At 37.5% G+C, this 16,595-nt stretch overlaps 1 protein-coding gene across 4 annotated transcripts in view; it reads right to left on the bottom strand.

The window, feature by feature from the left end:
* Positions 1 to 11,018: 11,018 nt before the first annotated feature.
* The window catches only part of LOC131073403 (uncharacterized), a 100,934-nt gene continuing 95,357 nt past the window's right edge, over positions 11,019 to 16,595 (bottom strand). For all 4 annotated transcript variants that reach the window (XM_058009847.2, XM_058009850.2, XM_058009848.2 and 1 more), the window contains 2 exons: positions 11,285 to 11,393; positions 11,019 to 11,181 (listed from right to left, as the gene is read on the bottom strand). In XM_058009847.2, coding sequence (XP_057865830.1) covers positions 11,104 to 11,181; positions 11,285 to 11,393 — 187 coding nt within the window. In that variant the 3' untranslated portion in view covers positions 11,019 to 11,103. The remainder of the gene's footprint in view (positions 11,182 to 11,284; positions 11,394 to 16,595) is intronic.

The raw sequence follows: 16,595 nt of genomic DNA, 5'->3' as shown, positions 1-16,595 counted from the left end.
TCTCCCATACCGGTTGGCATCCTATATCGGTTGACATCAATGACAACACAATGCCAACAATGTTTTATAGCACCGAATAGCTATCTTTCTGTCATTTTAATTTTGCTTTTAGTCATTAAATAAATTGGGAAAAATTATAATAATTTTAAATTCCCTAAGTCGTTTATGTTGTGCGGCTAGTATGTTGTTTTGTCCACCGTTTTGAGGTCAACTCCCTTACTACGGCACACAAGCCTATTTAAGGTGATTTTGGCGTGGGTAGATTTCATGCTTGCAAGGCAATATATCTGCCTTGGTGAATGCAAGCTCTGGACATTAACCCAGAACTAATAATCAGGTTGCGAAAAAGCCCCCAGTCTTGATATTTGTCTTTTTAAACCATTTCCTTAATCATTATTCGCTAATATAATCCTATTCAATTGTGAGTCTAAGAAGTGCAAGGCAACACAGGAACCGCACAAGTTTAGGACATAAAATTGTCGAAGACAAAAGGAGGCAGCATAGTGAAGGCTCTATTGAAGCAACGATACCGTCAGACTTTGGCTTTTGTCTCAAGACTAGGAAAGTCTATGTTTTATTCCTTAGGCAAGCCAATGATAGTAGAGGACTTGTGGGTAGAAATGAATCACCATCGTCATTATCAAACTTGGGTAAAACTACAAAAGCAAGGAGGGCAAACAATAGCTTCAGCATCTGAGCAATCTACATTTCGAGCAAGAATCCACCCGAGCCTAGTCAAAATACTGATGATATATTGCTTGAGCTTGTAAACGCAAAGCAATATAATCAAAATCGTGGATCACCAGGCATTTTGGATCGTATGTAATAGCCATCCCTGAAATTCAATGATTAATCATTTGACAATTTGTTTACTGTTCCGGTTATCTGAGTTTCAACTATTGTCTATTTTTGTGGCTTTAATTCTAAGACATATCCTACTATCTATGAAGCTAAACTTTACTCCACGTTGAATTAAGTTAGAATTAATCTTGTTCTTAGACTATTTGGTATAAGTAGATTCTTTCAAGGATTGCAAGATAGAGTATGTTTGGCCTAGCCCATCCTTATTTGTTGCTACGAAGTTATACAATTTTGTAGAGGTGGGAAAGCAATACCTCTTCTTTGTGCTCCTCAAATGAGCCTTACCAGACTCATTTAGGTGACAAATGATCTCCACACATGCCAATCTTTTAGGCACATGCTTTGGCAAGATGTGGGGACTAACCCTCAAACCATATATTATGATGGTGGTAGAAGTGGTATGGAGATACCAATCTCCCCAATTGTGTTTGATGCCTACATTTGGTATGGTATCTGCAAGTCTTAGAAGGTCCATAATCTCTTTATGTAATATAAACTCCTCTTCACCCATGAGAGTTGGAATTCTTCTTACAAAGAATTCCTCAAATAACACAAAGTTATAGGTGGTGCAATGTCTATTCCAAATGAATGTCCAGCATTGGACTAGAAGAATAGCACTTGTATTGTCAACATCCCTAACCTATAGGGACTTATTACATCATCTTCTTCCTAGGTATAGGAACATGTGGCATAGGAGTGAATACCACTTGAATTTGACATTCTTTAGATTAGCCCTCATGGCTATCAATTGTTTATGTATGTTGTCTACTATGAAGAAGGCATAGTGATATTTATTATCACCATGGGTTCCCAAACATATGCAACCATGTACATGATGGGAATTGGCATGTTTGGCCTAGCATCTTTTCCCAAAACCTAGTACAAGGTATAGTAAGTCTTGATGAATTAATTTTCAAATGATTCAATGGACAAGGGTTCAGCCTAATTGAATGGATTCTTGATTAGTTTCTTGTCCAATCCTCTTACTCTATGCTTTGGGAGCAGCAAGGATTTGTATGTGCTTCTATCTGTTTGATACTTCACCTTCAAGAACTCAAAATTTATTGCTTTGTTGGCCGCCATATTCAAGCCAAAGACCTTACAAACATATCTTTAGCGACACTAACCATCTCCGCACACCTTTGTGATCTGAAAGTTCCAATTTTCTCATCATAATGTCTTGCTCTAATGAAATCAACATCTACAAACACAAAAGGAACCATCAATTTGGCTAAGTCTAACAACCAGGTATTATTCAAAGGAGCTCGTGTCTACCTCTTCTTATGCCAAAATCTCTTTAATCTCTAGCACTGTCAAGCAATCTGTCATTTGGCCCTCCTGGACCATGAACATGAATAGGCCTCCTATAAGACCTAGGCAATTACGCAAGAAAATCCTCGTCTAAAGTTCTTTTTGAGGTAGAAGGTTGAGAATTTATATGATTCATTATGTTCCAAATTATGTGGGTTAGGGTTTCTAAACCGTCCTAGGGTTTCACAATTTCAAACATATGGTATCTCTCTCACACAATAACTAAGCCAAAGCAATCATAGCAATAAAGAGGGACGAGAATATGAATGAATTTCAAAATGTAGATCAAAAAGAATGCACTTACTCATTTTTTACCTACAAACCCTGGTTTGACATGTAATACACCAGACGGGTCGCAAATAAATGCAAAGTAATTATCCTAGCAATGTCATTGCACTATTTATTGGCCAACTTGGAGAGCGAATGAGACGAATATCAGTCATGTCACCATTATTGCTCGTTTAAGCGAACAAAGTGTTTGCATCTAACCATTCTCATTTTTAGATTTTGGTCATTAAACTAGCTTGGCATGGGCTCAATTGATGGCTAAGATAATCTTGACCAACTCTGAAATTTGTTGAAGCTATGCTAGACATTGTAGGCCAATCAAATAGAACCATGTGGAAAATGCACTTTACAAGCTAAAAATCAAGCCCATTTACTCTACAATATTCGCTGAGGACATGTGACGACATAATGTAGCAACGTGGACAAGGCTAGGTCCCTCTTTTTCTTCCCTGCACTTCGATATTATCCAATTAGGGAGGGTGCCTAAGTACACCATGGACCAAATATTCTTGCAGATCATCACTTTAAGACAAGGCCCACTCTAATAGACATGACAAATGGCAACTTAGCATAGCAATGTGGGCTTGCATGGTGGAGCACTATGTTGACACTTGTCACCTTAGTGCATTAGCACAACTAAGACACGGCCCACACTTAGAGTTCCTATGCCTATCTGCAACAAATAAGAGACATCGAAGGTGGCACTAACTAGGTGGATGGTGGGGGCCGCAATACAAAGAGCAGCCGACCATAGACTTAGGCAAATTTAGAGGAATATTAATTATGATGGGATAAGTACCCCTAACAAGCGGGGTCGGTAATCAATGATGCTAAGGGGGATAAGACACGACTTAAGTTGCCGATCACTCGCAAAGGCCAATCAACACAAAAACAAAACAAAAGCGACCAAGCCAAAAAGACATAGGGTCAAAAATGACAAAAGCAAGAAAGACCTAAGCAAGCATAGGCAATAAAACCTACGATTTTGTAAGGATAACACCAAAACAAAAGCAAGGAAGTCGGGAAAAAACAAACCCAATAGTTTTACCCTCTAAGACCAAGGCTACATAAGGTTTTGAAAACCAAAAGGCACATAAAGACAACAATTGCACTGATTGAAAATAATAATGATACTTAAGATTTAAGAAGATGACTAACAGAGATTTTCCATAAGAGCCATACACATCATAATTGAAAATAGTACTCAATACGATTTGTCAAAATGTGGGTCATAATATGTTGTATATTAAAAAAAAAACCCGTTGATTTTCTGTTGACCTTGAGGATATGCTTAGACAGTTAGGTTTATTGTCCATCTTGCTCACTCGTCTGATTTGGTGCTCCTTGAGCTTCTTCACATTGTTGTGTCTATTGCATCCTTTAGCTTCCACTTTAAAACATGGTCAAATTCTCATTCCTTTTGTTACTCTCCATTTATCTATTAGGATCCCCATAAAGAATTGTGCTTCACTTTGTTTATTTCTGCATTAAAAATATTTTACACACCTCAAATTGTCTCCTCTTAAATGTCATTTTTGAATTTAGTAGCTTCTCCCATGAGGTACATAATAGCCACAAGCATCTAGTGCAATTGCTTTTACATTTCAATTGCATTTAGCTAACTCTCATGATTCAACTTGTTTCCATCCCATGACTTAGGAAATTGACATTCTAAGTCCAAAACTGCTTAAGTACACCTCATGTATGATCCCACAAAATACCATCTAATTTGGCATAGCTTAGTGATCAATAACACATAGCTTGGTAAAAAGATTGTTCCTTCCACGAAGATCATTTTGGGTTTGCCAATTTTTAGTGAGAGATATTTGGATCACCGAAGGCTTATAACTGAACACAGCAAAAACTGTTCACAAACAGCTTTACAATAGCCTTGAAACCAATAAGTACACTCGGTCTTCCAGTTCAATGAAGAGTAAAATCACCAGCCAAACAGGATCTCACAAATTTTAACATAGAATGTTATCACCAAAATGTTAATGATGTATCAAGTTATTGCATTTAGACTTGTTCAAGGCTATTGTAACCATTTTCATTCCAAGGCAACAATTTGATACTTTTCAATAGAAGAACAGGACTAGTCACCGGTTATGAGTTTGTATCTCACAAGCAAGTACATCTAGTTTCAAGCTGCAATATGACTATTCAAGATAGCTGTCAGTGCAACAGAAGACATATTTACATTTCTTGCATGTGGCGTGTTTGTATAAGATTTGTCAGGTGATTCTAATTATTTTATGTTTTGTATGTTTGTGTTTTCACCTTATATACTGAATGTAGTATCCTGTTAATGCATGGTAGCTTATGCAAGATAAGATCTTCCTAACCTTCCTGTTCTGTTATTCATCTACATGCTTCATGTCTGATTTATATTACATATGATTATCGGATTGTACAAACATTGCTTATCATTAAGTTATCGGGTTAAATTAGCCAATACATACTTCCTATCGGATGCATAAACATTGGCACCGATTCACATCTGTTATCGGGCTTAATTATATCGAGCATATTTGTTATCGGGTTTAATGAATACACCGCTTCATTTGGCATTAAACATTGGTTAACAAATGCACCGGTTGGATTATATTCATCGTGCACTTTGAATCATCGATGTTTATCTGAAACGATTCATTAAATAGATCAGTCATTATATTATGATATTACAATATGCTATCGGGGGTTTTTGAACCGATAATCAGCATTGTGTTAATGGTATAAATGTAAAGGCACCGATCAATGGGTGCATTGATCGGTCATGCCTAAAAGGCATGACCGGTCAATACACCAATTGACCGGTTGCCTAAATGATATATATGCCAATTGAACTCATTTGGAGAAGACAGAGAAAATATTAAATGATCTCTCTCCTTCAGACCTGCAGATAAAAATCAGAATTATTAGACATTGACATAATTCCTCATATCCATATATAGCATACATAGTTCATAACTTGTTCTTTAATTGAAATTGAAATAACTTTACATATCCCACTAATTTTTTTATTTTTTTTTAGGCCAATAACAATTCATCCACAACAAATAACCCGTTAAGGTTAGAGGAATAAACCAAAACAACTGAAAGGGAACCCTTCCACCTTTTGTTCACCGAGAGCCCAGACTAGGAGGGTGAGAGCATACGGTGTTCCGGGGATCGTCAGCAACAATAATCAAACTGAAAATTACAATGCATGGGCGGCAAGCCAGCCCCTTCTGCTTATCCAGCAGGATAGAAACCAAACTCTTGGCGGTAAACCGACCAAGGGGAAATCACAAGGAATTGAAGTACAATCACTCTACCGCGTATTTCAGCGAGAGGACATTACATTAAACAATCACTCTACCGCATATTTCAGCAGGAGGACGTTACATTAAACAATCACTCTACCGCATATTTCAGCGAGAGGACCATAGTATTGAACTTATCACTCGACCACTTATTCAGCGAGAGGACTGATTAATTCAGCGAGAGGACTGATTACAAAAAACTGAATTACAAAAATTAGAAGGTGGCAAGCCAGCCTCTTCCACTTATGCAGTGGGGATTACAAATGAAAGCAGAAAGAAGGGATGATCAGTACTACTGAAACAACCTTACAATATAGAGATGAGATGAGAAGATTAATTGCAGATTTCTACAACAAGACTGTAATTTTCTGTTACACTGATCTGCAGGCTGAAAGTACAATTTCAGCAGCCTATGGAAACATCAAAACACTCATAACTCATTCATTTTCTACCCGAATCACATGAAATCAATCCCAATCTCCCGATATAACTCTAACAATAACATTCCAACCAAATTACCACTCAAACAACCCAATATTCATTTGGCACGCATCCCAAGGCAATTGCAAAAACCAACACCATACCCTGGAAGTTCGATTTTGTCTATTAAAAACAATGCTCAATCAAAATAGCTAGAAACTCACACATTGTATCGCCACGGCATGGAAGGAAGAATGAGCTGGTACCCAAATGAATGGAGTCGCCTGGTTGAGAGGTATGAGCAAATTTCACTTTCAGCAGTCCTGCGACCAGCAACCAGAGACAATCAAATCCAACATCAATCACTCCATAATCTGCAACTCAATAACCAATCTGCAATGGGAACACAAGGGCACAGCTAGGTACTATATTGCAAGTACGAAACTGAGACTCAGCTAGGAAGCCAACTTCGAAGCTCAGATTTTCAATAGCCAAACCAGCAACATAAAGATGCAATTATCAAAGATAGTCCAAATGGGAGCCCAAGCCTCTTATTTATAACTTCACTCTTCAAATTCAAATGCCATTCCTCCAAATTCCACGCCTTGCATTTGAATTTCATTTCACCCAAGTGTAGCGCCACTTTTCACAAGTCAAACCCCACGCCAAAAAGGAAGGGACCCATGTTAATTACTTGGCGAATAATGGAGATGCACTAAAACATAATATTCCTCTAAAATATTTCGCCATTCCATAGTACACATGACTTTCACCCAACAATTAGGATAAAATAGGCAATAATCCCAATTTTAATAAATCAGTGGTCAATAATCAGATTAATTAAATATTAAACATTAGGATAAGGAATTAATATTCAATTATTTCTCATATGACTCCCGTACTGATTATCAACACTGTTAGGATGAAATTGAGTCAGGACGACCACAAAACTGCTGCAGAATCAAAACCCTGTCCACTGCCAAAAATAGAATTGTGCCACATAGCCACTTACTAAAAATAGTAAGTCAAGAAATAATGCTCAGAAAAGTATGATCATCGCGTCCAGAGGCAAAACATGGAGAGCTCAGTAGGACAGTGACACCATAATGGTCATTCCCTGACTTACTAAAAATAGTAAGTCCTCGTTTCATCAATGCTAGACCATCATTCCTCATTCCACCTAGCCTACGGGTCTTAGGAATAGGCTAATGGACAACTGAAAGAGCATCAATGAGAAGGGGACATTACACTGAAGGAAATGTGTAACTGTGACTCCTATGTAAGATCCTTGAACAAATTTTACCACAGGTATTGTATCATTCAAAACTTGAGTAAATAGGCATTTTCTTTGTATTCATAAATACCCAGAGAATGTCAAATTGGATGAGCTCAAGTGGTAAATTATCAAGGATTTCATAATAGAGATCTGTGTTCAAAACCTCAGAAGACACATTACATGCATACATGTGCAAAAGTTAAGTGTTTGATCGAGTATATGTAATGTCCCTTATTGGGACATTCCTTTTTTTTTCTCTAAAACAATAATTCCAACTCCGGATGAGAATTGCAAATATAACTTTATCAAAAAGATAAAATTTTATTATACTATTCATTTTATAATTCTATGAATGATTCTGAAAATAGAACTTATCTTGATTTTCTGCAATAATTCTTCTTTAAACTGTCTTGTCAAAGATCAACAATACTCAAATCATTAAATCATAGCACAATACTCAATTGATTGAATCCTAAATTCCCCGTAAATACCTTGGAAATCTGTTGAGTTAAAAGACCCCATCCCTAACTCAACCATGACAAAACCGAGGACCTCGTCCCTAATTTTTCAAAGATAGGAAAAGACCTCATCCTTCCAAGCCTGAGACCAACCTGTGGGCTGATGTAGAGTGGTTTGACTCTCACCGGTTTGTGCTACCTTGTCTAGGTATCTCCTCCAAGCTACACAAGAACCATCCAATGATTCTACACCTCACACCCTCCAAGTGTCTGCAAGACTTACCCTATCTGACCATCCCAAGGTCCTTAGGCTAGGATAAGCTCTTGTTGTTTTGTGAGTTCCATTTTCTTGGTTAGGAGACCTTGTTTTTTCCACTCCCTTTCACACTCAACTTGAAAGTTCAACCCCTCTACCACAGGATCTTCATTCCCCACACTAGGACGGATGATTTTGGATGGATTCCCAACCCTACTCCTTTCTCAAGAGCTTTTGACACTTACCGGTTTGGTGTTTTACAAACAAACTGCACATTTAGGCCTAACCGGTTCTAGTAGCCCTATCAGCGAGGTATTATGCATTCACCGGTTAAACTTCCTGAACAACCCTATGAACTCTGTCATTCCAGACACCCTTTTGGAGTTTACATCCAATATCTCAAAACCGGAGGTGGCTTTGGTCACTAACATATCTAACCCTTACCGGTTAACTAGGCCTAATTGCCCCTTTCCAAGCCTTAAAAATAGGGATTGGTTAAAACTCCTTCACCCGTCTGATTGCCTGAGTGAATCGGTGATAGTTTGCGGTATGTGCTTCCATATGGAAATCCAAACCTATCATACTTCTCCTTCACCCACAGGACTCGCCCAATTAGGGCCTGTTATCCATGATTCCTAACACTTGCCAACTCAACGTGCCAAGCTTAGGGTATGGTGGCAAATCTCTGATTTGGCTTCCCTTCTCTCAGAACCAAAAACAAAACATAGAATACACTGCAACCTAACATTCCACAAGGTTTTAGAGTGCAAATCCACCATGGAACGTTAGGTTGGAGCCATTTTGCTCTTGAAACCCTAGTTTTTTAAGGCTCTTGGACCCGCCTGCAACAAAATGGAGTTTATTCACAAACTACAACACTTCAAAACTCCAACTAAAAAACAAAATGAAGGTAAGACGCCAAACTAATAATCCATGTCCCTGTTGTGGGATGCTCGATCCATACAAATCGTACAACTTGCAAAGAACAACGAAAACTCAGAAGAACACACACAAATGGGAAAACAAAAACTTGTTTATTTGCTTCAGATCTTCAACAACTGATTATCATCAGTCTTTCCAAGCCTTATACTGGCCTTGGAGTAGTTACAAACGCTCACAACTGATTGTGTCAACCAACTAACCGTTGGAGTATGAAAATGTTGCAAAGTTGCTATGAGCAACTTTTGCAAATTGTTGCATAGGTGAGCAACTTTGCTCAAACCTAAACTTGGTCACTCTCAAATGACTTATATGACCTTAACAATCTCAAAACAACATCAACCAGCCTACATTAACCCAAAAACAACTTATCCTATTAAGTGCTCTACCTGGCACCCTTAAGAGCTCACATGCCAACATTGGCCAAACAAAGACTCTTAGGGCCCTTACAATCATTTGAGCACACTCTTAATGGCCTCTTGGCCTTATTACAAAACTAAAAACATGATTCCAACATCCTGGAAAAAAAATTACCAAAATTTGCTAAGTGCCCTTGCACCATGGGCCTAGACCCCATCCAATTTGCAAGTGCTAACTAAAATTCAAAATTGATATCCTCATGTATTTGCTAGATTATTGCGGATTGCTTGATTTCTATTTCTTGGCATTTCTTTAAGGATCAATGAGTAGATGCTTAAATGTTCCTTGAATGAATTGATACCTGAATGATGGATATTTGAATAATTGAGGATTGTATAATTGTGTGCTTGATTAATTACTATTGAATGATTGATGTTAGTATGATTGATGATTGAATGGATGTATTGCTACGTGATGATTTTATAGATTGATTCTTGAATGGACTTCTGATTATGTATATAGCTGAATGAATTCGTATTTGATAATTAATTCCTCAATTGATGATTCTCCCTTTATCAATCTTTCCTTGATTGTTTCCATGATGCTTCCTTGATTTATCTTCTCTTTATACTTTATTGGTGAAAGAGTCAACACGTTCCACAAGAATTGAATCACCACCCTTCATAAGAATTGAGTCGCCACCCTCGATTCCTTCATTCTCAATTTATGATGCATTTATTCCTCGTTTGATGATCCTCTCCCAAGGAAATGATCTCCCTTTTATATCCGATTCTTGAGGGAGTCACAACCTTTCATGATGTCTGCACTTTGAAAGGGTCACAAGTATTCAACCTTAATTGCTGTCTTTTGAAAATAATCAATTATTTCACAATTGATTGATTGCTTCCTTCATGGATTGGTTATTAATTGATGGATGGATGTCCTTCTCAAATGAAATGATCTCCTTTGTATATCTCATGTTTGAGGGAGTCACAACTCTTCATTTCATGCCTTTTGAACATTCATTACAATTAATTAAACTTTAATTATATAATATTTTATCTTTATTGTTTTTTAATATATTAATTTATCATTATTATTTATTATTAAAACCCATTTCAAAAAGGGGACATTACAGTATACTGCCACATTTAATTCTGGTGTGGTATAACCCAACATATGAGGCAAGGTGTTGTATTTGATGGAAGAGACACCCCAGTTGTAGCATCTAAGCTGAAGGAAAACCCACGAGAGGAATTTACCAATGAAAAATGAATTAAAAGAAACAGTGGGAAATTCCAAGTAAATTAAAACATCGCTTGGAAAATATCATTTCCATTACTAAGTAATAACTTAATAAGCATGGCATATTTCATTGTTAAAGAGCTTTAAAAAAATATTATTTGAATACGGAAAAAACACAAGAATTCAAAGTTGTTATTTGTGTTGAGATAGCCACACTAGCAAAACATGTGCCTTTTTCCAAATCCTTATGAAATTTGCAAGTAATAATTCCAATCATATACATGGTATTTCAGAGGTTTTCTACAAGAATGTCTAAATGCTGGTGAATGAAGTAAGGAATACGAGAGAGATGTCATTCATTTTATTCATGTAAAAGTCTCCAAGTTAGTGCAGAGTAAAAGAAAAAAGATAATGTTTGAACTTAGACAAGAAACTCACTTTTTCTTGATCAAATGTCGATTCCTGCAAAAGGACCAAAAAAAATACAAGTTTTAAGTGACACAAACCAGTTTAACATAGCATTACGACTTTAGACGTAAAATTTTAAAGTTCAAAGCATACAGACCTTCGACATTTCACAATTCCTTCTTATGAGCTGCTTGTTTTGTTGAGATACTTGAACCCAATTGATCCATATCCTCTTCATTTCAAGATTCTTTGATTCAATAATTGCTCTACAAAGATATAGGTTAAGGATCTCTAATTTAAGTAAACTGGTAATCAATAACATGAAGGATCCATATTATCCTCCTTTACAATAATATTAATGCTAAATGGTCTCTTCTCTGATATTCATAAGAACAAATGCAAAACAAACGATTACGTGAACTAACATCTGTAAAGCACCTCAATGCTAGAATATAAAACAAATGAGTCCAAATTAGTTTATATAACAGTCTATAGTTGTGTGTTAAAGGGTGTTATTCCAAAAAGTACCCCTTTTGTTTTTTAACAAGGTCGACTAACCTAAGCTCAACATTTTTCAATAATGTCCCACTTATAGATTTTCTAGATTTTAAGATTTTTTGTAATTTCCAAGTAATTGAACCCAAAATCTATGCAAACAAACCAAACTAAGTCTAACAATAATGTTGGTTATGAATAGTACGAATTGAGATTTCATAAACAGCCAAACAATCAAATGCATACAAAATTCATTACTTTGTATACATCATTTCAAGAGAAATCAAAACTAAATTTACTGCCCAAAATAAATTGAATTTCAGAATTACAAACCAGAATGAATTATCAATCTGAAACTCTTATTGCTTATTGTGGTAATCTACACAGAACTACACCAATACGCTTATTCTTTAAATAAACTATAACACCCACTAAAACCTCTTTACATTAAAATGAATAAATAAATTCATAGAAGCCGGTAATAACCAGCTATGTACTTGTTTGTGTTGTTGTATGTAGCTAGGTCGGAGTCCTTCTAGGACCGACCTAGCACACCTAGCGTATGTATTGGACCTGGCGGCCTTAGAAGACATACAGGTTTTTTGTATTAATCATGCTCTATGTGGGCGGCATATGTAACTTATATAATTTGTATCTTAATTGTGACCTATTCCTCTTGGCGCCAATATTGACAAGGCCGACCTAAGGCAAATTGAAAGGATAGTGTCACATATATATGTAATGTCAACCTCATTGCAATTACACACATTCAGCAACTACATTCCTCTTTCGGTATCCTACAGCAAATTATCTCTGTGATCAGCAAATTATATTCAGAAGACAGCGAATCATTATTAGAAGTCAGCGAACATTAGTAGATGCACAGCGAACATCTTTGAAAGCACAGCAAACCCTTTTGAAGGACTACGAACTGGTCTAAAGGGGCAGCGAACATCATCCGAGTGGCAGCAATCATCATTCCTCTAACAACGAACTAATCTTGAAGACAGCAACTTCAATCTGCAATTCTTCTTGTGACAGCAACACCTGTATTTCAGATAAGTTCATCATTGCAGTCTGCCCTAGGTTACTATGCATAGTTTACTGATAGCTTCAAGTACTGAAGCTCATTGTAACAGCACATTTGGTTATTGCCTAATAATGATCTGAGATTTGTTGCGGGGATTTTTACCTCCAAGAGGGAGGTTTTCCCAGGGTATATTGGTGTTTATTTTGCACATTGTCTTGTTTTCTATCACTGCTATCTAAATGCTACAGTCTAATCCTAAAATTAACATGGTATCAGAGCTAAAGTTATCACAGTTGTAATCAGACTTTGTATCAACACTCCTACCTCTTATTCCTTACACCATTTCCAGCATTCAAGATGGTGTCTGGTCTGAAAGTTGAGGACAGACTTGAAGGAGCTTCGAATTTCACCTCATGGAAATTCAAAATCCTTGTCACCCTAGAAGAAAATGATATTTTGGAGTTCGTGCAAGGAAGGGAGCAATCTGAACCTGAAGATCAAGATGCGAAGCTTCAGTTCAAGAAGAATGCAGTCAAAGCCAAGACAATCCTCATTGATTCCGTGAAAGATCATCTTGTTCACATCATCTCCAAGATGCCTTCAACCAGAGATATGTTCAAGACATTGGAGGGGATGTATGAGATTAACAACACAAGTAGAGCACTTGCATTGCATCAGCAGCTTCATCAAGTCAAGATGGCGAAGGGAGATTCAGTCATCACCTACTTCATGAAGATTTCAGAATTGAGAGATCAGCTCAGTGCCATTGGAGATCAAGTTGTGGACAAGGACCTATTCATGCTTGCATTGAATGGTCTTCCTCACTCATGGGAGCCATTTATTCAAGGCATGAGTGGGAGATCCAAATTTCCCAAGTTTGACCACCTCCGTGCTAATTGCATTCAAGAGGAATCACTGTAGTATCCCTTGGCTAATCTGACCCTGTTTTGCTTATATGAACACCAAGGAATATTGTCAAACATTTGGCATACAACGTTTGAAGCCGCTGTAGTGAATTCTTAATTTGTCTTCTTTGGGTTTGTAGGCTGCAAATGAAGTTATGGAAAGCTTCTAACAATGCAAAGTTGTTATAGAAATGATATACTAGCTGTTTTAGACCTTTCCACACATATGTAATGACTGAAATTAACTAGTACAACTAGTTGACATTAAGACAAACACTTGTCATGCATCCGAAAGTACACCTACAACCATTAGGCATTTAAGCAAACAATTGGCATGAAAGCTAAATGGCTGATCAATGTTGAATGTGGAATATGCAAATTATATCTCCATTAAACATATGCAACCTCCAAATATTTCATGATATAATCATAATAGAAAATGATGCAATGAAGTAATGATTTTCTAATACAATGACCATAGATAGAAAACCTGGTATTTCAATGGCTGCCTTGATATATTGGTTTGATTCTTCTCATATGCAAATCCCTTGTCACATATATATAGCTGTTCAACCTCTCTAAATCCCCTTCTATAGAACTCCAACTACTGTAGCGCACTGTTCATGCGCACTGTTCACGGCACTGTAGCGCACTATTCACGGCACTGTTCATGCGCACTGTTCATGGCACTGTAGCGCACTGTTCACGGCACTGTTCATGCGCACTGTTCACGTGCACTGTAGCAGCAAGAACAAACTTGCAATCTGCTCTTAAAACCTTGAATAATTTGTTGCCAAATAAGGATGATTCACAACCAACTATAAATGTTCTTCAACAATAAACTTCAAACCCTTGTAGAAAACTTCACCAATTTGCACAAATGAAAGAACTGAAGTATTCTTTCCCACAACTGCAATAATTCAGGTGTTATTTCACTCCTTCAAAATTGCTATCAATAGGAAGTTTTCGTTTCCTATGATCAAAGAAGAAAATTGCGAAAGCCCTAGGTTTCACAATAAAAATCAATCAAAATACTATTCATCAACTGGATGCCGAGAATGAACTCTTGCCTTTCCTTTTATTCTTTCCTTAAGAGAGCTCAAACACCTTCCTGGCCAATGTGGGATAAAAGATTTATTCCCACATTAAATTATTCACTTAACGCACTTTATTATATTAAAGTGACTTTATTATTATAAAGTTACTTTAGAACTTTATAATAATATTAAAATATTAAATAAATCACTTAAGTCACTTAAACTTTAATATCTCTTGATGTACTTGTCTGATTGCTAAGCCGTCTGAGCCAGGAGTCGACTCTCCCTGTTCTCCATGTGATTGGATGCCTGTCTAAAAATAGAAACCCTGAATAGTGACTTACTATAAATAGTAAGTATGTGGAACTGAGTCTAGAAATAGCTGCAAAGGCCCAATCAAGGTCGACACTGCCAATAAGCTCTGCTCAGGTGTCTTACTATTAATAGGAACCCTGACTCTCCCAAAATAGTAACTTACTATAAATAGTAAGTGTGCCAATCTGAGTCAAAAAACCTGTGCAAAGGCCAAAACCTGAATCCAGCTGAAGAGTAATGTCTCTAATCACCAAGTAACTGCCACACGAGGCCCTCTATCAATAATTGTTAGCCTACGAGGGTCAAATGATAGGCTAATTCTTACAAACTCTAATGCTCACAAAATGGGGACATTACAATCAAGTTGTGGACAAGGACCTATTCATGCTTGCATTGAATGGTCTTCCTCACTCATGGGAGCCATTTATTCAAGGCATGAGTGGGAGATCCAAATTTCCCAAGTTTGACCACCTCCGTGCTGATTGCATTCAAGAGGAATCAAGGTTGGCTGTAAGAGGTATCATCAAGAGCTCTCATTGTGAAGACTCTCATGTTCTTGCTGCCCAATCCGTCAAGAAGAAAGGAGGGAATCGGAAGAAAGGTAACTTCAAGAGGAGTAGAGATCAAGGGTCAGCGTTTGCACCTGATTCCAAGAAGAAGAAGAAAGACCTCTTGCGCATTCAGTATTTCAAATGTGACAAGTTTGGTCACTATGTAAGAGACTGCCAATCAAGACCAATGCAACAAGGGGTCAACATCAATGAAGTTTCAAACCAGAAGGATGCAGAAGAGAACTCCAATGAATTCCTCTTCATTTCAGCCCTGTCAAGCAACGTTCCCACAGATAGTGATACCTGGCAAATTGACAGTGGAGCTTCAAGACACATCACCGGCTATCGGGAGCATTTTTCAGATTTGGTTGAGGGAGTCTAACCTCCAAGTCATCATTGGAGATGATGCACGCTATTTTGTGAGAGGGTTCGGTGCTACTTCCCTCAACCTTAGTTCGGGAATATCGCTTCATCTCAGCGATGTCCTGTTTATGCCAGGAATCAGGAGGAACCTTATCTCCATCTCAGCCTTGGAGGATAAAGGTTAACAAGTGGCATTCTCAGAAGGAAGAGTCCTCGCATGGCCAAAGAAATCCAACATCAAATCTGCTCGTGTAATTGGAAACCGGTATGAGAGCTTGTACAATCTTTCCACTCCTCCAGTCCAAGCTCTCCTTCATGACTCCTCTAGTTCAAGCGAGTTGTCGCATAGAAGACTTGGACAGCTTCACTTTCGGGCTCTTCCAACCTTAGAGAAGATGGTTAAAGGTATGCCTGAACTCAATCATGTTCATAATGATACTTGTAAAGGTTGTGCTATGGGTAAAAACACTAAGAGTTCATTTCATAGTAGTGAGAGAAGGTCAAAAGAATTATTAGCCCTTGTGCATTCTGATTTGTGTGGACCTATGTCAGTTGCATCTCCTAGTGGATTCTTGTATTATGTAACTGTTGTGACCATTTCACACATCACCCCATTGCAAATGGGGACCCCCTCTTTTTGCTCGTCTTTTTGCTCGCCTTTCGCTTCGTTTTTTAGGGTTTTGTTAGTCAGTCAATTGTCTGGATTTAGGGTCAAGCCTTAGGGTTTTAATTGCCGTCTTCTTAGGCCAGAATCCAGTCAATTTTGAGAGCT

Source organism: Cryptomeria japonica, chromosome 10 (genome assembly GCF_030272615.1).
Source record: "Cryptomeria japonica chromosome 10, Sugi_1.0, whole genome shotgun sequence".
In the NCBI taxonomy this organism is placed as follows: Eukaryota; Viridiplantae; Streptophyta; class Pinopsida; order Cupressales; family Cupressaceae; genus Cryptomeria; species Cryptomeria japonica.
Note: the sequence above shows the minus strand (reverse complement) of the source record. Positions and strands in the feature narration are given on the sequence as shown.